Here is a 26,876-nt window from a genome sequence, read left to right on the forward strand (position 1 = left end):
CGAACCCCCTTTCCCATACACTCCTGTTGAGTGTTGCCAATTTTTTCCAAGGCTTTGGCTCAGCATCGGGTGGGTGGGAAGCTCAGTTGCATGAAAGAACATACTCAAGGAGGAGACCCCTTGGTTAGTAAAACCGGGGGGGTGCAGTAACCCCCTGTGCATCCCCCAGCGCCCACCGTGAGTTACGATGTGAGGGCAGGTAGCGTATCCAGACGTCCGTCCCTCCGTGCGAGGCTGCTGCCAGTGTCTGCTAATAATGAGGTAATACAATTGGCAGCGGTTTAGATTTAATCTGAACCAGCCTGAACAGACTTAGTGCAAACATACGGTTCTCATCAGAAATTACCTTGGGAGCGCGCTCGCATTGCAGGATGGCAGAGTGGCTGGACCTGCCATGGCTTATTTAACTGATAGGCTTCAAATGATGAGCAACCGGAGCTGGTCTGAATTTGGTTTTCGTTGCAAACCCTGTTTTCTGGAGGGATGAGGATGCTCAGCCCTGTCTAGGTCAGGAGACATTCAAGCCGTGGGTGACCAGGTTGCACAAAACATATTTTAAGAGGAGCGTATACAATGTGCTCTGGAGTGGTTTTGTGGCTGAGCATAAACCGATATGACAAGAGCATTTCACACCTGTATGTCACCTTGTGCCACAAAGGATCTCACCGAGCTCAGTAAATAATGCACGGGGCGGCTCCAGAGATGCCCAAGGACAGTTGCTTCTGGGGCTGTGATGTGCAGCTGCTCAGTGACACATGGAGCCTCCAAATTAGAGCAGAAACCAAGGTGCATTTCATAATTCATTGCGTTCAAAGGCAAAATGTGGTTAGTTAGAAAATACTGCTTGAACTTGGGTCGCACAGCTTGGGTTTTGCCCGGGAACTCTTCACAGGTGTCACGTCACTTTTAATGCCTCCGTGGCTCTCGAGCGCTGCCATCAGCCTTCCCAGGTGACATGTCCTGGCACTGACAGGGTACAAATGGGTGGCTTTGCCCTCTAGAGAAACTCATGGGCTGGTGCTGAGGATGCTCAAGAACTTCAGAATGTCCTCCAGGAGGGGATTCCCACTGTTGGGATCATGGCGATGTTGTTGTCCCATGGAGCCCATGGCACACAAAGAGGTTTGGGTTCATCATTGTAATATAATATTTATAATATCTGCTGAGCCACAGTGCCATGGCACGGCAAAGCTGTCACAAGGCTGGCGGGGAGGGAGAGAAATTCAGCCAAGAAATAGTAAAACGGGACTGCGGGATGGTTTAGGGCTCATAAACAGAACAATACACTTTTTCCCTTGCACATGTGAGTGCAAACTCACAGCAGATCCTATATTAAAAAGGATCAAAACCAGCTCCTGTCCCCAGAGACAGCTGTCAAACATTCCCAGGAGGTTGATCGCACACTTGCAGAATCAGAGGCTGGAATATCTGCTGCTTTTCCTACCGATGCCTTCTCCACCTTTTCTGCTGTGTCCCTTTGCTGTTCTGCAAGGTCGGCTTCACCCGGGGAAGGAGGAACAGGGGGAAAGGTTATAGTTGGCATAAAACAACCTGAATTAGGGTGAAAAATGAGCATATACTCGCAATATTTCAAGGTGTCAAGAGAAATCTTATAAATCATCAGAAACACCCTTTTATGAACTACTGGAAGATGCAATATGGTGTTGCTGTACTGGGAGAGCTGGAAGTACCAACATAGAACAGGAGGCAAAGGGTTTTTCTGTGTGAAAATGCCCGGTTTTGGGAAGGGAGGTGAGGAATGGTGGTTCTGTCACTCCGAGATTCACGTGAGGCCAAAACTTTGCTTCCATCTCGATGGTTTTGCGTGACCGTGCACCAGGAGGAGGTTGTTCAGTGTCGCTGGGTGTCTGTCCAGTGTCCTGTGCCTTACAGGGACGTATTGTTTGCTTTGGAAAATGCAGGTCAAATTTTACCTTCTTTTATACCCTAGATTTGCCGTTATACTTAGACATAAGGATGTCCATGAGCCAGCACTGGGCCCTTGTGGCCAGGAAGCCAATGGTACCTGGGGTGGGTTAGAAGGGGGTGGTCAGTAGGTCAGAGAGGTTCTCCTGCCCCTCTACTCTGCCCTGGGAAGACCACACCTGGAATATTGTGTCCAGTTGTGGCCCCTCAGTTCCAGCAGGACAGGGAACTGCTGGAGAGAGTCCAGCGCAGCCACCAAGATGCTGGAGGGAGTGGAGCATCTCCCGTGTGAGGAAAGGCTGAGGGAGCTGGGGCTCTGGAGCTGGACAAGAGGAGACTGAGGGGTGACTCATTCATGGGGATCAATGTGGAAAGGGGGAGTGTCAGGAGGATGGAGCCAGGCTCTTCTCGGTGACAACCAGTGATAGGACAAGGGGTAATGGGTTCCACTTAATATTTGAAGCAACTTGTTCCTGGTGAGGGTGGCAGAGCCTGGCCCAGGCTGCCCAGGGAGGTTGTGGAGTCTCCTTCTGTGCAGACATTCCAACCCGCCTGGACACCTTCCTGTGTAACCTCAGCTGGGTGTTCCTGCTCCATGGGGGGATTGCACTGGATGAGCTTTCCAGGTCCCTTCCAACCCCTGACATTCTGGGATTCTGTGATAATCAGATATCGCATGAGAGTGAACATCGCAGCCTAGGAGAGGTGCACACATTCCTGTCTGCAATCTGGAGAATGACCCCAAATGTTCCGCCAGCCTGCAGAGAGTAAAATATTTTATATATTTCTGTGCTGGGAAAGAAATTATTTGTAAATTCTTCCAATTGGCAGTAGTGCTAATAAAAATGCAGAGAAATGGCACATAAAATGTGTTGCCTTATCTGGGATGCCTGCTCTTTAAGCAGACTTTCGCAATAAAATAGATGAATGCACGACTTAAGTGTCAAACTGTTTCGTTACAACATAAGACACTTTTATCTGAGGAATAAAATAAGCACTCAGTGTACTAATTAGAGGAGCAGCTGGTTTTCAGTACCCTGGAAAAATAGCTTCAGGCTAAAATAAGAGGAAAGATAAAACCCCAGTGTGTCAAATTGTTTATTATAGTACAAGTAGGAAATACTTTGATCAAGCAAAAGATGAGCTGGTTTTATCCATGTACAAGTGAGGTACCTGTTACCTTTTATCACACTCTGTACGTGACGTGTCAGCAGTAGTGACAAAAACCCAGCAATGACATCTGTATGAGCAATAAAAAAACAGGGGAAAGATACCCTGACTTAAAATATGGTGTGTTCCCAAGCTGCTTTGCAATGGCTCTTTGTGGAGAAGGGAATTGAAGAGGGGAATAAAATAAATAAATAAATAAACAAACAAACAAACAAATAAATAAATAAATAAATAAATAAATAAATAAATAACAGTAGGATGCAATGGTTGCAATGGGATTCTGCATTCTGATTGTCCTCACACAGTTTCCGTATTTAAAATGCAGAGTTAATAGGAAAAGCACAGGCAGGTTGTTAGAGACTTTGGGTTTGTCCTCTGTCCTCAAAGGCCTCTGATTTCTATATGTGAAATGGTTTTGCGACATTTCAGCGTGGTCGTCCTTTAACGTGTGTTGCTGAGCTGAGAAACTTGGTTGGTGAGATGAATTTGATGAGACTTGTCTTTATTTATAGAGGCCACTTTCTTCACGTCTGCTCCGATTTGTAAAATGGAGATTATTGCATTATGTGTTCTCGCTGCAAAGAATGAGGAGTAATTATTGTTGCTGGTGAAGTCCGTGAGACTTGTGGCCCATACCGGGAAGAGGTTCATAAGGAATATCAGATTCTGTCCTCGATGCGGCGCCTGGATGGTTCAGTGCAGCCGTGTTGAATAGACGGGAGAAGAGGAAACACCAAATTACAATTCCCCCCCTGAAATCCATCCTCCCCCTGCTGCAACGGGGCCGAGTCCTCTGCAAAACACCGCGATCTGTGGTCTGGCACGCAGGCTTGCCCTGGCATTTGTTTGTGTCCTTGCTTCATTTGATTTATTCCTTAAAATGCAGTATACCTGGGATTATGATTTGTGTTTCACAGATGTGGATGCCACAGGGAACACACTTTACTCTGTTTTAATGACTTACTGGTCGTCTCAAAGTTGTGCCGAACTGTCTGATACCAGCAGAGCTCTCCTGCTATTCCCAGGGCCTGGGGAGCAAAAGTAATTAAAATCCTGGGTAGCCGGGATGTGATTTTGCTTCTCTCGATCCACTCACCGAAGGGATCAACTGGTTAAAACTTGCACGATCCAAGAGTTCTGCAAATTCCTGCAGAATGAGCCCTCCGGGTTTGATGTGCCGGGTGCTTTTGCATGGGGATGAGGGTCCTTGGGCACACAGGTTGGAGGGGACGGTGGGGACTTGTAGGGGCCATGCTAGGGGCACAATGCGCTCAGCATCCTCTGCAGTGCCTTCCCTGCAGGACACGGGGACGGTAATTGGGGCATCTGTGGCTTCCCGGAGCCGGCGTGAAGCCGACATGCTGCTTGGCAGCTGTCTGATGGATGGGGTTTATTTTTTTACCGCAGTCACTGTTTTTGTCGGAGTTTTCTTCTAGCCGAGCACTAACAGCATCCTGCTTGTTTTAGCGCCCGTGGCAGAGCAGGGGACATGTCACACCCGCCACCGCAGAGGCAAACCCCCCCAGTCCTCTTCAATCACTGTCTGGCAGGTCAGCTCCTGGGCACGCTCCCCTTGGGCAAACTTGGGGAGTTAATAGATTTTTGTTTTTAATGGGGAAGCAAACAAGTCCTCTGCAGCCATTTCCTCTGCCTTGCAAGACGAGCCAACGGGCTGTCAACATGAGTAACTCTCAAGGTCCTTTTCTCGGTGTGGTGATGGATGCACCCCTGGCTCTGTCTTTCCAGGCTCTGTTCGAGCCTTTCAGACCCCGTGGCAATTTCCTCCTCCTGGAACATATGTCTGAACAATTTGCTAATCTTTTCTGTGTCGTTGTCATTGAACCAGAGCTTCCAGCTCCACGCAGCCACTCTGAAACCCGCGGGACTTGGGGGTGCCTTTAAAAGACAGGGTGTAGATGTTTCACCCCTTCCTTCAGCTCCAGTGCATTTTTTCCTTCAAAAAGCAGTTGTTAAAGCTGTGGGATGTACAGCCAAGCTGGCAAATGGTAAAAGAGTGGCTGATGGATATGTCCCCACTGTTCCCAAGGAGCAAGAGGAAGGAGAAATTGTATTTTTTACATGTGTGCCTTGTTAGGGAGTATCAGAGACCCTCTGCAGGTGGTGATGGGGAGAAACCTCCCAAGGGAACATCATCAGGGCTTTGGAAATAGCAGAGATGCTTGTCGTCATCTTTCTCCATCCTGGGGATGGTTGCACGTCCCGTGTCTTTGATTGCTATGTAAGCATGAGGGGAGACCTTATTGTTGTCTACAGCTGCCTGAGAGGAGCTTGGAGCCCGGGGGGTCGGGCTCTGCTCGCCAGGAGCAGAGGAAACGGCCTCAAGTTGCGCCAGGGGAGGTTGAGGTTGGATCTGGGGAACAATTTCTTCCCCAAAGGGCTGTGGGGCATTGGAACAGGCTGCCCAGGGCAGTGCTGGAGTCACCATCCCTGGAGGGTTGGACAGACGGAGATGAGGTTCTCAGGACATGGGGCAGAACCAGGGGTGGGTTATGGTTGGACTCAATGATCCTGAGGGTCTCTTCCAACCAAAATGATTCTGTGATTCTAGGCAGGCAGGGGACATGGAGCTGTGCTGGCAGCCTCCTTTCTGGTGATGTTTGGGGAGGTGATGCTCTGTGCCTCAGTTTCCCCACTGCAAAGCATCTGCGTTGGCACGTTAGTCCAGCTTTATCTGCTCTTCCCAGCCAATTTCGTGGATATCTCTAATTAAAACTGTTTTAAAGCTGGCAGTTTTATAAAGACTTTCCCTAGTTCAGGCCGAAGTTGTGGATTGAGTCTGTAATGAGGCAGAAAGTCTCTGGGTTGTGCTGGGGGAAGGGTCGGGCTGGTGATCAAGCTGTTCTCTGACCTTAAAATCCCTGAAACCAAAATTCTCATCTGGGCGATATCCTGTGGCTGGAGCTGTTCAGTGCACATCCTCTGCATCATCGGAAGGCACAGCAGCAACGGCCTTCACCAGCCTGTATTATTACAGCACAGGTGACTTTATGGGCGCAAACAATGACACAGAGCGGGCCGGAGTCGCTGCAGCTAGCTATTAAGGGAATAAAAATAAACAGGAGTGTTGTGTGCGCCTGGGACCCGAGCTGCAAAAGACTAGCTCATTAACTTTAAATATATCACCTCGCTGCACGCTGGAGGTCAAACTCCAGGAAAAAAAAAAAAAAAAAAGAAGAAAAAGAAAAAGGTGAATACTTATCAGTCTACACACAGCAGATCCTCATCTCCATTTAAATGTGTGCCTCACTTTAGTGCTGTGACAAGAAACTTTTAAGGAGGAGGGAGAACCTGATTATCCTGAGATTGGCCGGGGAAAAGACTTATTTAGGAAGCAGCAGGCGGGTTATGCAGGCTCCCAGTTTAATGCACAAGGCTCTGGAAACCAGGTGTAAGTCTCTGTTCTGCCCTTAGTTATAGGCAACACAACCCATGCCTGCTTTCTCCCTTTTTTTCTTTCCCTCTCTCACTCTGTCTCTCTCCAGCCCAATGAATATTTAATTACATCCTCCAAGGGAGCAGCTCCAAGGGGAGAATTTTGGACAGACAGCCATTGAGGGTCGGGGCTCTCCCATGGGATGGAGGGCGCAATGGGTTGACGCTTGCTGCTCCTCTGAGCATTTAATTATTTCTTCAAAGCAGCAGAGCTCTGGCAGGAGAGGTTGCAAGAGCCCAGGTACAGGCTGCTGCTAGCTGGGATATCAGGATTTGCCGTCCCAGCTCAGCCGGATCGCTCTCTCCTCATCCAGGTCCTGTGTGGTTTGGGGGAGCTCTGCCCCCCTGGGCTCTCCCTGCCCGGCATGTCCAGCCTGTGCAAACCACTGCTGACGGTAGATCCTGTGGCATCAGGACAAATGTACCAGGAGAAAGGCAGGATGGGGCTCAGGCCATAGGGGTGTAGCTCGGCTTGGCATTGGAGCGTAGCTGGGGGTATTTCGTGCTGCCGTTGCCATCCTTGGTGCCCCGACAAGGTGACTGCAGAGCTCTGCCAGCCCTCAAATGCGTCTGTGTTCCCTGCTAAACACAGAATCACAGAATCAGTTTGCTTGGAAGAGACCCTCAAGATGATCAACCATAACCCACCCCTGGCACTGCCCCATGTCCCTGAGAACCTCATGTCTGTCCGTCCAGCCCTCCAGGGATGGTGACTCCAGCACTGCCCTGGGCAGCCTGTTCCAATGCCCCACAGCCCTTTGGGAAGAAATTGTTCCCAGATCCAACCTCACCCTCCCCTGGCGCAACTTGAGGCCGTTTCCTCTGCTCCTGGCGCTTGTTCCTGGGGAGCAGAGCCCGACCCCCCTGGCTCCAAGCTCCTTTCAGGCAGTTCAGAGATCAAAAGGTCTCCCCTCAGCTCCTGTTCTCCAGCTGAACCCCCCAGGTCCCTCAGCCGCTCCATCACACTTGTGCTCCAGCCCCTCACCAGCTCCGTTCCCTTCTCTCCACTCGCTCCAGCTCCTCAAGGCCTTTCTTGGTGTGAGCAGCCCAAAGCTGATCCCAGGATTCAAGGTTTGGCCTCCCCAGCGCTGAGAACAAGGGGACAATCACATCCTCCAGCAAATCCAACCCTTCTTTCTCCCCTTTGTTGAAGTCAAGAGGGCTGAGGGAAGATGGGATCCTTGAAATCCATCAGCTTAGAGAGGGTTGTGATGTTCTGTGCTCTGTGGTGAAGCACAGCACCTCCAGCCAGAGCAAACGACAGCACCTTGAAACCTCTTTGGCCTGAGGATCTGCAAGCACAACCCCATAACAAATGAATTGCATTTAAAGGCAAGAGGATTAGGAGAGTAAATCCTTCTTCAAAAGTGCTGGAGGGTTCTTTGGCTTCCCCAACGTTCAACCCAGGGTTTGCTCCCTGGGAGTGCAGTGGTAGTTTTACAGGCTTCCCTCTATGTTAAGTCATTAGCGCTTTTCCTTTTTCCACATCCCATTGGTGTGTTTAGAAGAGCTCATGGCCATTTTTCAGAGGGGCAGACACCCCTTCCTTGGGGCTGGTGAAGGCTGTTGCTGCTGTGCCTTCCGATGATGCAGAGGATGTGCACTGAACAGCTCCAGCCACAGGATATCGCCCAGATGAGAATTTCAGTTTCAGGGATTTTAAGGTCAGAGAACAGCTTGATCACCGACCCTTCCCCCAGCACAACCCAGAGACTTTCTGGCTCATTACAGACTCAATCCACAACTTCGGCCTGAACTAGGGAAAGTCTTTATAAAACTGTCAGCTTTAAAACAGTTTTAATTAGAGATATTCATGAAATACAAGTGATAGGACAAGAGGAAACGGCCTCAAGTTGCACCAGGGGAGGTTGAGGTTGCATCTGGGGAACAATTTCTTCCCCAAAGGGCTGTGGGGCATTGGAACAGGCTGCCCAGGGCAGTGCTGGAGTCACCATCCCTGGAGGGCTGGACAGACGGAGATGAGGTTCTCAGGACATGGGGGAGTGCCGGGTGTGGGTTATGGTTGGACTTGAAGATCCTGAGGGTCTTTTCCAACCAAAATGATTCTGTGATTCTATGAAATTGGCTGAAAAGAGCAGATAAAGCTTGTATAACGTGCCGACACAGACATTTTGCAGAGGGGAAACTGAGGCACAGAGCATCCGAAGCAAATTTCCTTGGGCTGCAGTGTTTGGGAGAGCTGGAAAAGAGTTTGGTTTCCCTGCTCCATGCCGCTCTGAGATGCTGCTCCATCATCTTCGGTGCGCTTGGCACAAATGGAGGTTGAACATGATGCATGGCCCAATGATTCCTCTCTGGAGCTCTGCAGCGGCAGCCAAACAGAGATGACAGCATGGCCAACATTGATTCTGGGGCTCTTCAAACTGAAATTACCCTCAAGTTCTTCCTGCACCTGGTGGGTGTACAGTGCACGTTGTGACATGGGCGGGTCCAGGACCCCATGCCAGCCACTCACAGTATCACAGTATCACAGTATGTTTGGGATTGGAAGGGACCTCAAAAGATCATCTAGTCCAATCTCCCTGCTGGAGCAGGAACGCCCAGGTGAGGTCGCACAGGAACATGTCCAGGCGGGTTTGAATGTCTCCAGAGAAGGAGATTCCACAACCCCCCTGGGCAGCCTGGGCCAGGCTCTGCCACCCTCACTGAGAAGAAGTTTCTTCTCAAATTTAAGTGGAACCTCTTGTGTTCCAGCTTGATCCTATTACCCCTTGTCCTATCATTGTTTGCCACCGAGAAGAGCCTGGCTCCATCCTCGTGGCACTCACCCTTTATATATTTATAAACATTAATAAGGTCACCCCTCAGTCTCCTCTTCTCCAAACTAAAGAGACCCAGCTCCCTCAGCCTTTCTTCTTAAGGGAGATGCTCCACTCCCTTAATCATCTTTGTTGCCCTGCGCTGGACCCTCTCCAGCAGTTCCCTGTCCTGCTGGAACTGAGGGGCCCAGAACTGGACACAATATTCCAGATGTGGTCTCACCAGGGCAGAGTAGAGGGGAAGGAGGACCTCTCTCGATCTACTAACCACCCCCCTAACCACCACTCATGGTCCTGGGGCACCGCAAAGGTTCCCAGAGGACACAAGGATGTCGCTGGGTGCCTTCAGGCGACCCTTTTCCACACTGAAGCCATTAGCCAGGCTCACACGGTTGCTCCCAGGGTTGTTGACAGTGCATCAGTTGTTACTCCTTTTTATTGTCACACTTGCCTGTTTTTTCTCAGAATGGAGATGGTGTTTTGTGGGGAGCAAGCGTTTGCGGGTATCTGGAAGCACTTAGTGCCCAGCTGATGCTAACAGACTCATAATGATAAGCAGATATGATTTGCCTCTGATGATGTGGCCAGCAATGCTCTGAGTCATAGTTTTAGTCATGCGAGGTTCAGCCACATGGTTACTCACCCCCTTCTGACCCCTGGACATTATAGTCACGATTAAGAGGAAGCGTTATGGGAAAGAAAAATGTTAGGCCGTAACTGTAAGTAAGTAAATAAATGTTTGATGTGGTTTAAAACCAGGGCTTAAGGTCAGCTCTGGTGTTTTGCTAAGATCACCCACACAAGCTGTGACTATCCCCTGGTCAGTCAGGGTTGGGGTGGCATCTGGATCCAATCCTCACCCACTTTCCCACCTGATGGTCTCCGCCCAGCAGCCTGGTTCAAGGTTTCCCTGCTCTCAGTTTGTAAATGAGTTTTTGCAGTGTGTGAGTGCTTTTATCAACCTGGGACTTCAGCATGGCTGGGGTTTCTAAACTCATCTGCGTTTGTAACTGGTGGGAGCAGAAAGAGAAGGGGAGCATGGGCTGCTCCATCCTGGCCGTAGCTTTGCACCTACTTGTGCCCATCCCTCCTTACAAGGTTGTTTTCCTTCATTTCTTGCTAAAGTGGTTAATGTGAGCTTGGAGGCAGCAGGTGGGGTTAGGAAATGAACCCAGAGTGGGTGTGGAGTCTCCCTCTCTGAGACATTCAAACCCACCTGGACCCACCTGTGTGATCTGCTCTGTGACCGCAGGGCTGGGCTGGGGATCTACAGAGCTCCTGCAACCCAACCAGCCTGCGTTCTGTGATAAATCACCCCAGGGGGTTGATGAGGGGCTGGGGCTGTGGGATCACTGGCGGCACAGTTGTTCAGGATTCGTGGATGGCTCATGGGAAGGAGCAAGGAAAGGCGAGAGCAGCGTAGACACACACCCCGGCCCGGTGTTGTCCTCCCTTCTTCCCATCCCTTAAACCCAACTAAAAGTTCATTTCTGAATAAGCCACATACCGCTCGCTCTGAATATCAACGACTCCCGGGCAAGGAGCACATCTGTAGGCACAGCAAAGCCAAACGCAGGGACGTGCGCAGTGTTTGATTTGCCTCCAATGCAAATTCTCAAACAGATGCTCGACGTGTGCATCACACATCAGCCTGGAGCCGCGTACGTGACTATGGCGAGGAGGAGGAGGAGGAGGAAGGCACCTTCTAGCTGTACCCAACACAAATTTCAAGCTGAGTGCTCCCAGTATCTGCTGGGTGGCCTGAAGATGCATAGATCCTATAGGTAATGTTGGTATTGGGCATTACCTGGATATACCATGGTTGTGGAGAGCAACCCTGTTGCATTTTCACCTTGCAGATTTGCACTGAACATGTCTTGGAGCCTGTGTCTGTGGGGTTTTTATAATAGTTCTCTCCTGGCTGTCGAACATTGTAAGAGGAATTTTCAGTCAAAACCGTGAGTTCTCTTTCTTGATATTATGATGCTGCAGTCTCCTGAGAACCTGATGGCAGGAAGGTTTGTTTTCTGCAGCTTAAAACAAATGTTAAAGGGATATTTCTACCAGGCAAAAATGGTTTGGGGTCTAGTTTCCTTACTAGTTAACAGTTTTAATTGAAAAAGCAGTCAATAAGGGGATAATGCATTTTGTAATAGCATCTTTCTTCTGAGGTTGTGAAAAATGCTATAATTAAGCTGGTAATTAAAGCCTGTGAAGTTAGTTATGATCCCTGGCAAAGGCACAGGGAAGTCATGAGCCGGGGGTTGCCCAAAGTCTTGTTCTGAGTCAGACACAGAGCCCAGGAGTCCTGGCTCCCCTCTCCTCATGTGTCATGTGCAGGACCAAATCCTGGCTGCTCTGTGGATGAGATGACATTGTAGAAAACGCACACTGAATAACTCAACATTTTGGGGTTGCGCATGGATAGACCAAATATATGCGCAGGCAGGTACTAGGATCTTTCAAAATGCAAATTGTTTTCTCGCTAATCTGGCTGATTTCTTTAACCCAATTTACATCAGTGTATGGGTTTGTTGCTGCCTTTCCCTTGAAGTGCTGCGCTGCAATGTAAATCGCCGCGAATCCCGTCACCTTGCATTACCTTCTCCGACGTGATCCAACGTGCTGTGACTGATACAATCCGACTTGATGGCATCAACCGGCGCCTCCCCTGGGGAAGCAGAAGGAACACATTTCCTCGTAGCCCATGAATGTTTTAAAGAATGGCTTGGCAAGTGATGGGGTGCCCACCCCTTTCCTTTTCTGCTTAATAAGCTGTCCCAGAAATTAGCTCCATCCTGCAAGTGCTCAGCCCCCTCCAGCCCTGCAAAAAGCCCTTTAGCATGTGCTGAGCCCTGAAGATGTGAACAACTTCAGCAGCTGGATGTGCTCTTCTTGCACGTTCCGGGATCAAAGCTATTAGGAATCCCTGCTGAGTTTCCTTTTGCTGCCTCACCCCCAGGATATTCACTCTTGTCTTCAAGAAATTACGGGCAGAGCCCGGTGAATAGAGATCACTGTTCTGGCAAACGAGCGTTTTGACTCTGCTTATTTTCACATTGTGTTTCCGCGGAGATAAGGACACGGAGAGATTTCAATCAGCGGTGCATATGCTCAGATCAAGCGTATGAAATAGCATAAAAAGGGCCGATAGCGGCAGCACGCGGTGCACGTGGTGACACCGGCACGCGGGGCTGCTGCAGCTACTGCAGTGACATTTAATAGTAGTGCTTGCACTGATCGCCTTCAGCCTGATGGTTTTAGATGCTTCTTACACCTCATAATTTAGCAACAGCAACTACATGGAGAGGTGGATGGAGGCAGTTCCAGCTGAATTGGAATAAAAACCAACCGAAACGTCTTCCAGTTGCTGATTCTGTTTTCAGACTTGAAGGAAGTCTAATATATCCACCCGTATAAACTGGGCTAATAATTGGGATACGTCTGTGGACTGATAGACAGAGGAGAGGTTTATAGACACATTAACTGCCCCGTTCAGAGCAGGTATTTCTAAGATCCTTCAACAGGCAGGAGTTTCCCTTTTTTTGCCATTTTCATTCAGCATCACGCAAGTTCTCTGAGGGAAAAGTAACATTAAATACAACGCTTGCATAGACTTCAAACAACCATATGCCTCAGTGACAAAACACGCAATATACGGCAGAGCTCGGTACCTCATCAGCTCCCTTCGTTAGCGGCAGGAACCGCCACCTCGTCCCGCTGACGGCTCTGAAGCTGTGTCTGCTCCGCATGCTGAGCACACGGGGCTTTTCAGAGCCAGATGCTGGTGAAAAGCTGAAATGAAATGTCTTGTGGATTTGCAGTAGTCTGGCTCTTCCCTCTGTATATACTCCTTTTCTCCGGAGGATGGGGTTGACCCTGTAAAAGCTTTGCAGAGACCGGGCTGGTTGACAGCTCCATAGAGAGGAAGAGCCCTGCTGTCCTCCTGCCAAAATTGGGCTTTGGAGAAGAGACTTACCTACAAACTCTCCAGGTTTGGGGAATCAGAGAATCATTTTGGTTGGAAGAGACCCTCAGGATCACCGAGTCCAGCCATAACCCACCCCGGCACTGCCCCATGTCCTGAGAACCTCGTCTCCGTCTGTCCAGCCCTCCAGGGATGGTGACTCCAGCAGTGCCCTGGGCAGCCTGTTCCAATGCCCCACAGCCCTTTGGGGAAGAAATTGTTCCCCAGATCCAACCTCAACTTCCCCTGGCACAATTGAGGCCATTTCCTCTTGTCTTAAGTGACCTGTTCATCTGTATTTGTGCATCACCTGGTCATGTCCTCAGGTGTGGCTGTGCCACAGCACAGGCCATTCATTGAGATATCAACAAATTTGGGTCTGTAGGCACCATGAACTTGATGTAGGAGGTGCCATAGTGCACGTGTGGGTCCATGTTATGCAACAGATCCAGAGTGGCTTGTTGGACATGGGCGCTAAGTGATATTTCAGTGAAAACACTGATCTTTTTCTTTCATTCCAGGGGATGGCCAGGTTGATTTTGATGAATTCATGACTATTCTGGGACCTAAGCTGGTATCATCGGAAGGCAGAGACGGCTTTCTGGGAAATACAATAGACAGCATATTCTGGCAGGTAAGTGGTCATGTTTTTAAATGCGACTTTAGCCAACTATCAGTAGCTTCCAGAATTGATTTGTCGAGGAGCACAGGATGTTTGCTAAGTGGGAATGCTTGTGTAAAGGCTACTGGGATCAGTCTTGTTGTGTGGACGGAAGGAAAGCACTTATTGTGAATGAACTGCAGTTGAATGCACAAAAGCACCCAGTTGTTTGTGCAACATGTTTGCGAGCATTTTGAAATTCACTTTTGGAAGAGAAAAAACAATTTTCTCAATGAGTCATTTGAGTTGGGAACGTTGAACCTGTCAGGCTAAAATGTGCCGCTGTTCAACGTCCCTTGGCCGTGGCAGAGGGATGGTCCAAGCAGAGCAAGATGTGCCACAAAGGTCACGTCTGATTGATGGTTCTGTGGTTAATTCAGGTCCAGGGCTGCCGATGAGGATGTACCGGTGCAGGTTTTGCCCACGGTGCTGCCCTGGGGTGGTTTGGTGCTGCCGGTTTCAGGGATCGGAGCAGGGGCAGGTCTGGCTGGTGATTTTAAACAGCATTAGACCTTTCTGGAACAGCAAGAACAGTCCAGGCTGTTAGAGTGGAGGTGAAAAATGTCCCAAAACACAGTGCTGCATGTTTCTTGCCAATGGATTAAATGTGTAGTTTTCTATGAGATTATGACTCATTTCAGGGATCATCCAACAGCCTTGGCTTGTTAATAAACTTTGGCTGTTACCAAATTTATGTGAATCAAGAGTCAAACCTGGATACAAGTATTTATGTCTTTTACTACTCTCCAGCACTGTCCTGACTGAATTGGGTGGAGTTTTGTAAGAGTCTTTTAAAAACTTGTTCCTGGCCTCCTGGCATGTGATAGAAATAACCCTGGAAATCCTGGTCTGGATCCCAGTATTCCATTGTTATAGAATCATTTAGATTGGAAAAAAACTGTCAAAGCAATAGTTTGGCATTGGTGAAGCCGCAGAGGTATGTAACGTATCTGGGGGGGATGAAGATCTGAACTCGCACCACAAAGGGCAGGACTGTGGCAGTCAAATGATTTATTGTCTCCATCGCCTCTTGTGAGCTTTGTACTGGCACATGAGCTAAGGGGAGGTGGGGAAGCATCAGCTCATCCCATTTCCAGATCCTCCGCTCACCAGAGACATTCAAGAAGCAGAAATACTCCTTGGGAAAATCAAGTTTATGAGCTGAGCTCTTTGATGGGGAAGCAAAGAAGTCTGGAGCCCTCCCTAAAATTCAGCTCAGCTGCCATTCAGTGACCCTTCAGCCCATGGAAACGCCTGCAGGGGCTTTGCTCAGAGGAAGGGAGGACGTGTGCTCTGGTTTTAGAGCAGCAGGACTCCTGGGCTCAGCTTTGGCCTTGCTCTTTCATGCAGTGGGGATTGTGGCCCTTGTGTCCCCAGGCTGTTGTGGGACGAGTAAAAAGAGCGCGGAGATTTCAGGTGCTGGCCCCTCGGTGGGAAGGGACAGCCCTGGGGGTTGTCCGCAGGCAACGAAGCTTTGACCGAATTGCACAAGTGCTCCAGGGCCTCGGAAAGAAAGAAAAAGTGTTTATGGTCTTTTACTTGTAAGGGTAAAAATACATCTCTTTACATAGCACTTCCCTGGATTTCAAAGCCCTTGAAGAAAGGCTTCATCTCACTTTTCATTTCTCCTGGGGTAGGTGAGCTCGTGAAGAATACAGCAATTTTGCTGCTTGTTCCTAAAGAAGAAGCAAGGATAAAATCACGTAGGAAAGTGCCATTTGGGGAGCAGGTTCCCTTTGCCTGTTCCTACTTGGATTTAGCTGCACTGTCTGCAGGGCCGTAAGTCACCTTGTCTTTAAGCAAAGCATTTATGCATCTGTATTATCTCTGATTTGAAACAAATTCCTTTTGGGATTGGGGCCTGTCCGTGTTTCCCGTATCCCCTTGCCATGCAATTTTCACATTTGCTGGCAAGGAACGACAGGGAGAGGGCAGTGAGTGCGGGTCATGGCCATGAAACCTCACCCCAAAACTTTAGGCAGCAAAAGACATCTTGAAGAGGCTTCTATAAGAATTCCACGGGGAGGGAAAATCCATGTTGGCACCCAGAAAGTGCCTTCTCCTCTCCCATCCAAACAGCTTCCCTCCAGCTCTCACAATTTTGGCTCTCAGGGTATTTTTACTGAGGGTCCGACTTTCTATAATGTGGCCCTTCTGCGCACACTGTTGAAAGTGCACATTAATAGTGCTTTAACTAATGCAATAATAGAGTTAAATAATAACCAGCAGCCAAAGGAGAGAGGAATTGGAGGGAAGGGGCGAGGGTCTGGCAGTGTGTTTGCAGATGAAACTGGGGGCGAGTCGCTGGGATCAGGGGGCAGGAGCTGCAGAGGGAAGGATCTTCCCACAGCAGCCATGGGGCTGCAGGAGATGGGGAAGGGGTAGAAGCAATGGAAGAAAAGGGAAAAGAGAGAGGGATCATGTGTGGAAGCCTTGAAATAATAGGGAAAGGGTGCATTCCACCTATCGCATGGCAAAAGAATGATGATGAGCCCGAGAGAAGCAGGGTTTGTCTGAGACATGAGCATCGGCAGGTAGTAGAGACACGGAGGGTCTCTCAGATGTATTTTTCTTCCTTGATTTCCCACGTGGGCTTTAAATTGAGTTGTGTCAGTGTGTGTTTAAGGCGGCTGACTCTTGCTTTCTGGAGTAGTGGTGATCAGTTCTGCTCCACTTAGAGCGGCTCCCCGTGGTCCCTCAGCCGGGTCAGGTATTTAGGGGAAGGGAAAAATCCTCCCTGCATATACTATATTAGGATGAGTCGATACAGACCAGTGCTATCACCAGAGCTGAGGAAACATGGACTTTCCTCCACCTCAGAAAGTCCGTTCTTCCCGAGCAAGATGCACCATGATCCAGTTCCCAGCCTGCAGGATCATGGTCGGGAGGAGTGTGAAGGTTGGAAGCACAGGGCGAAACCCGTTCCCTCCAATTTGGGGCAGACCAAGCTTGCAGCAACAATGCAAACATCCCCTTGGGCTGCTTCTCACAGTGTCTACATTTGTTCAAAGCAAAATGTAAAGCAAAAGGAGCACAGGTGAGATTTTGGGAGCAGCCATTGAGCTCCGGTTCGGCAGCACAGGGCTGGTAGATCTCCCGTGGTTGCTCGCAGGGTGTCTGCCCCCTGCCCTCTCCATCTTTTTCCCTCTGGATGTTTTGAAAAAGTGAAGGTCCATCACTCGTTGCTCTCCTTCCTCTGCCAACCTTCTCTGAGCTGGTGCTCACACTTACTGTCCTGAAGCTGCTTTTCCTCAGTGTTTCTGGCAGCACTTTTGCAGGGATACGGTGGCCATTGCATGGTCAGGGAGCTGCTATTTGATCAGTTTGCAGGCATGAGAATTTGTTCTTCCAGAACTCGGGGAATACGCACCCACACTGAGGGCTGTGTTTTGTGCAAATGAGTTTTGAGGCATTTCCAATGCGTGGCCATTCAGGTCTGTAAAGCGATTTAGATCAAGAGCATTACAGAAAAGACAAACATCGCTACCGGTAAATATTAGCTCCTTTTTTTGGCAAACAAAACCCAGATCTGTCCACTGTGCCCTGCCATTCTGAGCCAGAGAGAGGGATAAAAAGAGAGAGAGGAGAAACTGGGATTGCATAGTCATTTACAATTTTTGCCCAAATCGTTTCTAAGTGCACAGACATTCAGGCACAAGTGTTAAACGGTTTGCACAGGACGTAGTGTAGTGGATCTCCAGCCCCTGGGGACAAACAACAGGAACAGAAGTAATAATAATATTGGATTATAGGCTTTTAATTAAAATCAACCTCTCTGTCTTGGCTAAAATGCTTTTTGAATTCACAACAAGTTTGAACGCTTAAACAACAGGGCTGCATCTGCATCGAATGCAGAATAAATTCCGTAGCCGGCAGCGCTGATGAGAATATTTTGAAAAGTCAATACTTTATAAGGTGATCATTTGAGAGGCGAAACGCTGCCTGCTGGGGTTTTTTTCCCTTCTCTCTTTACTGTACGCACGTGGAAGCTGCAGGGAGCATCATTTGAGCTGGTGCTAACGCATCGCCTGTGCAAGGATATCTGGAAGCTTTGTCGTGCATGAGGGGCCGGCACTGGATCACGGCGCCCATACGTCGCATTAGATATCGCCCGGTATAATTCACTGGTGTTCAGGAGGAGGCTGGTTGGTTTGGGATAAATAAGGCTGCTTTGCAGGAGTGGGAAGACCAGAATACCAATGTGACAGTTCGGGTTAGGGAGATGCTACTCAGAGATCTCGTTTTTTCTGCCATAGGGGTGGCTCTGCTGTTTTTCAGGGGCACAGCAGGTCCTGCACACAGAGCAGCTGCTGTTTCCTGGGCTTGGGAAAACCCTTTTTGTCCACATTCCTTTGAGGAGGAGGAATCCTGTCGTTTTTAGGATCTTTGGGGGATGAGTAGGTGCAGCCAAAGCTGGATCCTGCAGCACCACGATGCAGGGAAGGGGACGGGCCAGAGACAGCAGAAACCCCCAATGCTCCCAAGCCACCAAAATCAGCAGTGTGAACCAAAGGGCATTTTGTCCCTGGATGCAGGAAAAACAGAGCAAGGGCCACATCCAGCTGTGCAGCTTCACATCTGGCGCTGGCTGGGGAGGGGTCTCAGGGAGGTGAACGGGGACTTGGAGCTGCCTACGAACATTGGACAGCAGAGGGACACGGCTGTGATGGGGCACGGTGGTTTTGTCCTCCTGGCACAGCTGCTTTAATGATTCGCCGTGCAAAACTGCCCATCCATAATCTTGTTTGCAGTTGTCACTGTGAATGCAATAGCATCCTGGGGGAGAGATCTGGGCTCTTATGATCTGGTCAATCAATTAGTGCTTTAATAGAGTGAAATGAAGGGGAAAATGTGTGGGAACCTCGGTGGCACAGGGCAGGGTACGGAGAAGCCGCGACGGGCGATGCTGTGGGAGGGAGGCAGGGCCGAGGATGCCGTGTCGGGACCGCGCTGCCAGCCAGGCGTGTGAACCGTGCATGGCGCTTGGCTCTACAAAGATAATTCTGCCTAGAGAGAGGTTTTTCTTTATGAGGTCCAGTAGATAAATCTAATGCAATTTCCCCCTCTATGTGAGTTTTCTCCTCTCATCCCCACAGAGGAGTTAATTTGATGATGGCAAATTAGCCTTGCTGGAGTTGTGGAGAAAATGTGTGTGTCTCTGCGTGCAATTCCACGCAGTAGCAAATCCAACCGCCCCCCACCGCTGCAGACCATGGCATTGCCAAAATAACAGCTCGATTCTCGCAAGGGCCAGCCGGGTGCAGGGTGTACCTGGCCTCCCCTCCTCACCCTTCTCCTCCTCCTCCTCCTCTTCCTCCTGGGTCAGTGCAGCCACTTTGTATGTGTCTGGGGTATCACTAAACCCCAGGAGGGACCATTTTACATCTCGTTCCATAATTGCTTGCTGACAGTGAGCGGCTCTGCTGCAAATACCCCTTGATCTAAGGATTTCAGGTGCTGCTGTTTCAGCTTTTTGAGGAACCATTTTGAATCGACTTCTCTGGAGGAAGAGATTTAGTTTTGCAGTGCAGGGTACCGGGTGATGCTCGGGGTTGGTGGTGGTTCCTGACAGGGCAGTTTTTGCATGTGTAGTTTAGGGTGGGAAGGAACTGGTGTTGTGCTGCTGCTTGGAACAAAAGATGAGACTCAGGGAAGAAGAATGGCTTAAAAGTATGTGCAGACTTAGTGCTGTATAAGTGCCCTCCCTCTTGGTGACTACTTTGGGGTTTAAATCGGGAAACGCTGCAGTTGAAGGTTTGGGTGCCAAAACTTGATGGATGGGGTCAAGGGTGGGCAGCTGGGGCTGTACCGTTGGACCATACTCATCTCACCCATGCACGTCCTCTTCTGCAAAAGCCCCTCACTCCAACAGCAATATTTTCAGTGTTTGCAACAATGTGGGGTTTTGGTTTTTGAACCTGAACTATCTTAAAGTGATTTTGACAGAAGGGAAGTTCTGTGCTTCTTAAAGATCTGCCCTTTATTGGGTTTTTCAAGCTGGATACCACCGAACTAAAAGACTGGTTGAAAACCTTGGCATTGCCTCCCCTGCAGAACCCACTGCAATTTGACCTGGGACCCAAGGCCACCTTTCCCATGACACTTAATACTGGGCTCTGCTCAACTGGAGTCATTAAATTCACCCGGTGCACCATTAGCTTCAGTGTCCTGAGCATGTTTCCAGTTTCCAAAATTGTGTCCTGCCTTTTAGCTTTGATGTGTGATTTCCATCTATCCCCTTTTAAAATGTGAGGTTTCCCATTACCAGGGCACAGATGGCTGCATTGCGGTGGCGAGCAGGGACTCTGGCCACAGAGCCAAGATGACGGTGTGCGCTTCATCTTGGTACCTGGGACACTCCTTAGACCCCCTGCAGAGTTAAGAGAGAAAAATAGGGTGCAATTCATGGGATCTGCTTAAGGCATCAACCTCAGGAAGGGATGCATCATGCTTCAAAAGTGCTGGTTTTTCTCCATTTGGTATAAAGTCTAGAAACGTGGCTCAGATGGAGATGTGTGCGCTGGGGACAGCTAAACGTCATCCGACGAGTCCCACTAAGGATTTCACCAGCTCTGCCGGTGCTGAGGCTGTTATCGGTGGAAGGAAAAGGGTTCTGGTTGCCTTATTAAATCTTCTTTTGTTGACAAAGATATTCCCACTGAGTACATAGTACTCAGTGGTTGTTGACACAACCGAGTAAAAGCTGAGCACTTACAGGTGATGAATTCATCAGCCAGAGACTTCTCTTTGTTTGTACTCTGGATATCCAGCCCAGAAGTGCTGTCACAGTCTCTGATGTAGACGTGAACATTGGAGAGGTCCATGCCTGGATTGTCCTTGGACAGTGGGACTGTCACATCCCTGAACCCCTTTGCAGTAAATGAAGTTGCCAGAGTGAGCAGTGATGTTCGGGTGGCCTCATTTTGATCTGTTTCTATGACGGGGCCTCATTTTCACCTGTACACATCTTTCCCTGTGACAAAACCAGCTCTCTCAAGTCATCAGGATCAAAGTTAGACCTAAAAACTGAACATACTGGAAATGATGAAGTTTTCAGGCTACTTGTGAACCAAAGCAGGACTGGTACCGACAGCAGGAGAAAAGCAAGGCTTCGTTGTCTGGCTGTGTTTTGTAGCTCACTTACACATTTAGCTTTCAGAACCACACTACAGCTCTGGTTCAAAGTCTATTTAAAGCAGGCGGTTTGTATCAAGAGGCATCCTGCCCACTGGATGACAGTGTCTGACTGTCCTGGCAGGTGGTGCTTTGGCTTTGTGCACACTCCGGAGCACTCACATACACGCACTCCATCCCACTCTTATGCTACACAGGTTATTTTTTCCATGCCAGCTTATATATAAACTCATTCTACGTCTCCGTGTGTCACTGGGATATTTTTTTGCCCCTGCCCAATGGGTGAAATAGGAACTGCACTGTGATTTTCTCAGTGATTTGCTTAGAAACATAAGGAGCAATGTGTAGGAAAGGTAAATGTGTATTATCATTGTCTGGTGTGTGCGTGGGTACGGGGAATGTGGGATGGGGAGGGAGTTTCTTGCTTGTTGTGGACTCTTTGGTGAGTGCCAGAGTGCATCCCTGGGGATGTTTTTTTGGGGATGGGGATCTTTTTTCTTTGAGTGATCTTTGATGCCTTTGAAAGGCATCACTGGGTGATAGAATCACAGAATCATTTTGATTGGAAAAGACCCTCAGGATCATCGAGTCCACCCATTAACCCACCCCTGGCACTGCCCCATGTCCTGGGAACCTCATCTCCATCTGTCCAACCCTCCAGGGATGGTGACTCCAGCACTGCCCTGGGCAGCCTGTTCCAATGCCCCACAGCCCTTTGGGGAAGAAATTGTTCCCCAGATCCAACCTCAGCCTTAATTGGCTCTAAGTCTGAATTTCATGGGCATCAGAGTTTGGGAATTGTTTAAAACAGACTTGATGGTGGTGGCCTATTTCTGTTCCTTTTTTTCTTTAAAGAATCCCCACTTTAAGCTGGAAATGCCTACAGTGCCCTCCCTCCGATCCCTGGGTTTCAGTAGAGTAAAAATACTGTGAAAATTTCACTAAGGTTTTAAAGAGGAGAATAAGAGGGGGAAATAAAACAGGAAAAAAGACACTCCAACGCTCATAAACAAGAAGAAAAAAACAAAAGTGTTGGCAACTGCTTGCGACAAACAAATGTGTTTAGAAAGAAAAATGACCTTTTATGTGAAAGAAAAGCTAGAAAAAGGAATTACTCCGAGAAAATGCAAATGGAGAGCTGCAATTTTTGGGGGTAATATTACTATTGAGTAACACACAAGTGGTAATTAAAATAAGTAATTATATCACCCGTTACATTTACTCTTAGTTAAGAAAACATATCAGGGTGCAGACACTTACGGCAGAAATCCAGAGCAACATGAGAAAGGCGGTGGAACTATTCAATATATGTGTGAGTGTGGTGGGAAGCATGCAAAACTTATTCATCCCCTTTTCATGGAAATAAGCAGCTCTAGCATGTAAGGGAAAGATCTCTGTTCAAAATGAGCCAGGATGATGTTGAAGTTCCCTCCAGAGATGTATTTGAATGTCCAAATTTCCTATTTTGAGCAGACGCAAACATGGGAATGAACCCACAGCTGGAGTTCATGGAAATGCCCCCGTTTTTGGAGCAAAGTGCGGGTGAAAAAAACATCGTATAACAATGATTTGCATGCTTTTAATCTCTTTCTGCTCTTGCTGAGTGTTAGTTTAGATGTTTTCCCCCGGGCTGCCTTGCTCAGGGGTTATTAGTACAAGACGTCGCTGTCAACCCATCCGCTCCCCCCACGCGCATGGAACTCCGGCTCCTTCCAACTTTGGGGAGTGACAGAGCAATTGAAAGACAAATGAAATAAATGGATGCTCTTTAGGAGAGCGGAACCTGCAAAGAGCTGTCACAAAGGCAGACAGGCTGTATGTAGGTGCTGGATTTCAGGGCTTTCAGGAACCACAAGATAAATCCATGAACTTCACCTTCCAGCACTTGTGTCTTTTGTGAGACAACTGAGCCTATATTAATATTTAATTTATGGCTAGTTGGTGTGAGGGCACGTGTTTTCACAAAATTAGTCAATACATTAAGCTAAAATATATCCTTTCCCCAATACCAGCTGCTTCTTGCTACATATCAGCCCCATCCTTGCGTTTTTCTGATGCCACATCTTTATTACCAACTGGCATGAAAACTCTGCTGAACTCCCGGCTCAGAAATGCTTTTGTAGTTATTCAAATAGCCTCAGTAGCCAGGGTCTGTTTTTCCTACTGCCATTCAAAAGTGCTCCAATCCCAAGGGCAGTTTCAGAGCGAAAGTGGAATATATTATAATGGTAGAATCGAACGCTGACGAAACCCTCCCGGAGTTGCGGGTTGGGCCGGAGCGCTGCAGAACGGACACGTCTTCAATGAGATTTGTGTTGTGGTGTTCGATTTGTGAAATGTGGAGAGATGTGCACGGACTGTCCCAGGTCAGACTTGTGGGGTTTGCTCTCAGCTTGCTGAAATTATTGAGATTTGTGCTTAGGTTTGCATCTCCTTGATTCGTGCTGGACATAAAGACAGGCAAAGAGACACCAGCGTAAATCTTCCAAGATCGGGACCTTAGGAATTAGGGGAAGAGCTGAGTCTTGCCCGTTTGTACTGCGCTCCTCTCTCCTCTATTGAAAGGATGTTTTTATTTAGGATAGCTGTGTAATACCTTAGGGAACAGTTACGCTGATGATTGGAGATAATCAAAATGTTTTTGTGAATCCAGTTTTATTGAAAAATTACCCCTTGTTTTTTCCCAAGTGAAACTTTCATCAAACACGCATTGAAATTGCCATTATTCCCAGAATTTCTGCTTAGTCTTCACCGAATATGTGCCTATCTTTTATCAACATGTTTTAAAATGTTTTTCACTCACAAGTAACACAGCATTCTTATTTATCTGGAGCATATTTTTCAGCAAACAAATCAAATGGGTTTTCTATTATATCATTTGTAACAGAAAATGGATCCATTTAGGGCCTAGCAAAATGAAAATGACTTAAACATTTCATGTGGGTTCTTCCATCTTTTAAACTCAGAGTAATTTGTCATGGACAGCTGTCGGGCACAGCTTTTGGGTTCCTGCACGTAGCTTTGCTGGCTGCCAAGCCGGTGGAAAAGCACCTGGTTTAGGGCAGGAATCTCTATGACCGGTGACAGATATTTGCGAACCTTATTGCACTGCTATTTTTTGAGAGCATTTTTTCTGTTGCAGTGGTGAATTGTTCTCTCTACAAGTTTCGTACAGGTCTCTCTGGGTTCCCATGGGGTAAAGAGGATCATGATCCATATGCTGAAGGTTCATCACTCTTGTGGAAGCCTATATCTTGCTTTTCTGACAGCCCCTCTCTCTTTGATGTTTGTCACTTGTGTTGGTTCTGGCCATGGCCATGGGCCAGGATGGCTCTGCCACAGAATCCTTTAGGTTGGAAAAGACAATTAAGATCATCAAGTCCAACCGTTAACCAGCACTGCTGAGTCCACCAGTAAACCACATCCCTAAGTGAGACATCTACACGTCTGTCCAGCCCTCCAGGGATGGTGGCTCCAGCACTGCCCTGGGCAGCCTGTTCCAATGCCCCACAGCCCTTTGGGGAAGAAATTGTTCCCAGATCCAACCTCACCCTCCCCTGGCGCAACTTGAGGCCGTTTCCTCTGCTCCTGGCGCTTGCTCCTGGGGAGCAGAGCCCGACCCCCCTGGCTCCAAGCTCCTTTCAGGCAGGTCAGAGATCAGAAGGTCTCCCCTCAGCTCCTGTTCTCCAGCTGAACCCCCCAGCTCCCTCAGCCGCTCCCATCACACTTGTGCTCCAGCCCCTCACCAGCTCCGTTCCCTTCTCTCAACTCGCTCCAGCCATGTCAGGGGAAGGGGAAGAGCTGGGAGAACCTCAGGCCCTGCCAAGCTCTTCTCATCCACTGCACGGGCCGGTCTGATTGCTGTGGAGACAGCTGACTGTTGATTGCTGTACAGGAATTAAATTAGGTGAGTTAAAAACCCGTATCAATCACCAACATGCATACTCGCATATGAAACGTAGACTCAAAAGGTTTATGTTAATCAACGTGGAGTGGCTGATTAAAGTCCATTAAAATTCACTAGAAAAAATTATAATCCTCTCTCCACTTCCACCCCAGCTCTCTTCCCTCTGTTTGATAATCGCTGCCGACTTCACTTACCATCCCTGACAAAGTGCCCCAGGATCGGACACGTTACCGTTGGCATCACGGAAGCCCAAGTACGTGTTTTACACACACACAGAAGCAGATGGGAAGTGAAAGTAGGAATAATTAGATTTATAGCAGACAAAGCATGGAATCTGTGGGAAGGAGCACACTGAGAGTGATCTATCACACTCGAGCATCCAGAGACATGGAAGAAATAGAGATGATGTTAAAATTTTAATTGCAGTGGGAACTGATAATTTCAGGAATCCTGTGGGGTGTGCTTTATTGTGTATGTCGCTTTTATATGTACTCCTTTTCTGAATGTGAAACAAGCATTGTTTCCACTGAGGAGCCCACTTCTGACTAGTGCCAGAGTTAGATTGTGGTTGGACTCAATGGTCCTTTGGTCTCTTTCAGCCAAAAGGATTCTGTGTTTTTCCATCTCTGAATGTGTCTCTTCCACAACATGCAGAAACATCCCCTTTGTTGTTCATACAAGGTCATTACAGACCTTATTACAAAACAGTGCCTTCGACTGAACCTCCATAGGGTTGTCTGTGTTGTTTTTACCTGGCTCTGCCCGTCTTCAAAAACTCCAGGCCTGTTTTGCATGTGCCATTTGATAGACATCTAAATTGCTCCTAGAATTAAATCTCCATCCAGTTAATGTAATACCTACAAAATCAAATCCTGGGATTGGAGTCTTTTGATGAAATCAGGTCACAATTGTTAGGTGCTACCTTCCAGTAGACACTTGGGCTCTGATGTCTCATAGATGTCACCACACTGAGAACTCCACGTCACCTTAAGACAGGGAGCATCGCTGCCTTGCCCGCTGCAACACGACTGGCAGCAGATGCTTTCCCAGCTCTTGGCTGGTTTTAATGCATCCCAGGGTGGTTGTTAGAGAGCTGAATGGGTAATGGAGTCTCAATTAAGCCTTTATGTGGCCTTTTGTCATCCTCCCTTGTTGTTCTTTCTGGTTGTGTCAGCAAATTGCCCGTTGTGGCTCTGTCACTGATGTGCTGAGCAGTGCCACTGTGCCGCTGTCACTTCGCTCCTTGTGCCTTCCCCACCACCGGTCACACAGCAGGGTTGTGATGTTCCTTTGCCCACCCCATCCCCTTTCTTCATCATGGTGTGCGGCCCAATATTCTCTTTGTCTTCATCCCATCAGGGCAGCCGTTTGTGGTTTTTCTGTGCTGGTAGAGCGTAGTTATGCTGATGATGCTTTTGGACAGAGACTGGTACAGTTTTCATCAGGTCACATCTTGAACACTTATCTGAATTCCTTCAGTAAAAAGGGGGAGACAGGAGGAGATGTACAAATACCCCCGAATGCCTCATCAGGGACAGCTGCATGGTGGTATATGTATGTGTAGAGAAGCTCTATGTTAAAATATTGTATTAATGTTGAAAAGCTGTTCACCTGAAAGAGAGGAGAAAAGTGCATTAGTGAAGTTCAGCCAGAGAGAGTAATTCAGCATCCTGGCGTGCTAATAACATGATTTGCTTTTAAAGCAAAGGTTGTCAGGTGTTGGAACAGGCTGCCCAGGGCAGTGGTGGAGTCACCATCCCTGGAGGGGTTTAAAAGACATTTAGTCAAGGGTCTCAAGGGCATGGTTTAGTGCTAGACTTGGGTTATGGTTGGACTTGATGATCCTGGGGGTCTCTTCCAACTGAAATGATTCAATGA

The 26,876-nt window shown here is 48.4% G+C and overlaps 1 protein-coding gene across 1 annotated transcript in view; it reads left to right on the top strand.

Annotated features, from left to right (window-relative positions):
• Window positions 1-26,876, top strand: part of CALN1 (calneuron 1) — a 110,465-nt gene that overhangs the window by 43,502 nt on the left and 40,087 nt on the right. Inside the window, exon 3 of the mRNA XM_082068609.1 lies at window positions 13,818-13,930. Within this exon, the coding sequence (XP_081924735.1) occupies window positions 13,818-13,930 (113 nt within the window). The remainder of the gene's footprint in view (window positions 1-13,817; window positions 13,931-26,876) is intronic.

The sequence above is a fragment of the Streptopelia decaocto genome (assembly GCF_964273445.1).
Source record: "Streptopelia decaocto genome assembly, chromosome: 18".
In the NCBI taxonomy this organism is placed as follows: Eukaryota; Metazoa; Chordata; class Aves; order Columbiformes; family Columbidae; genus Streptopelia; species Streptopelia decaocto.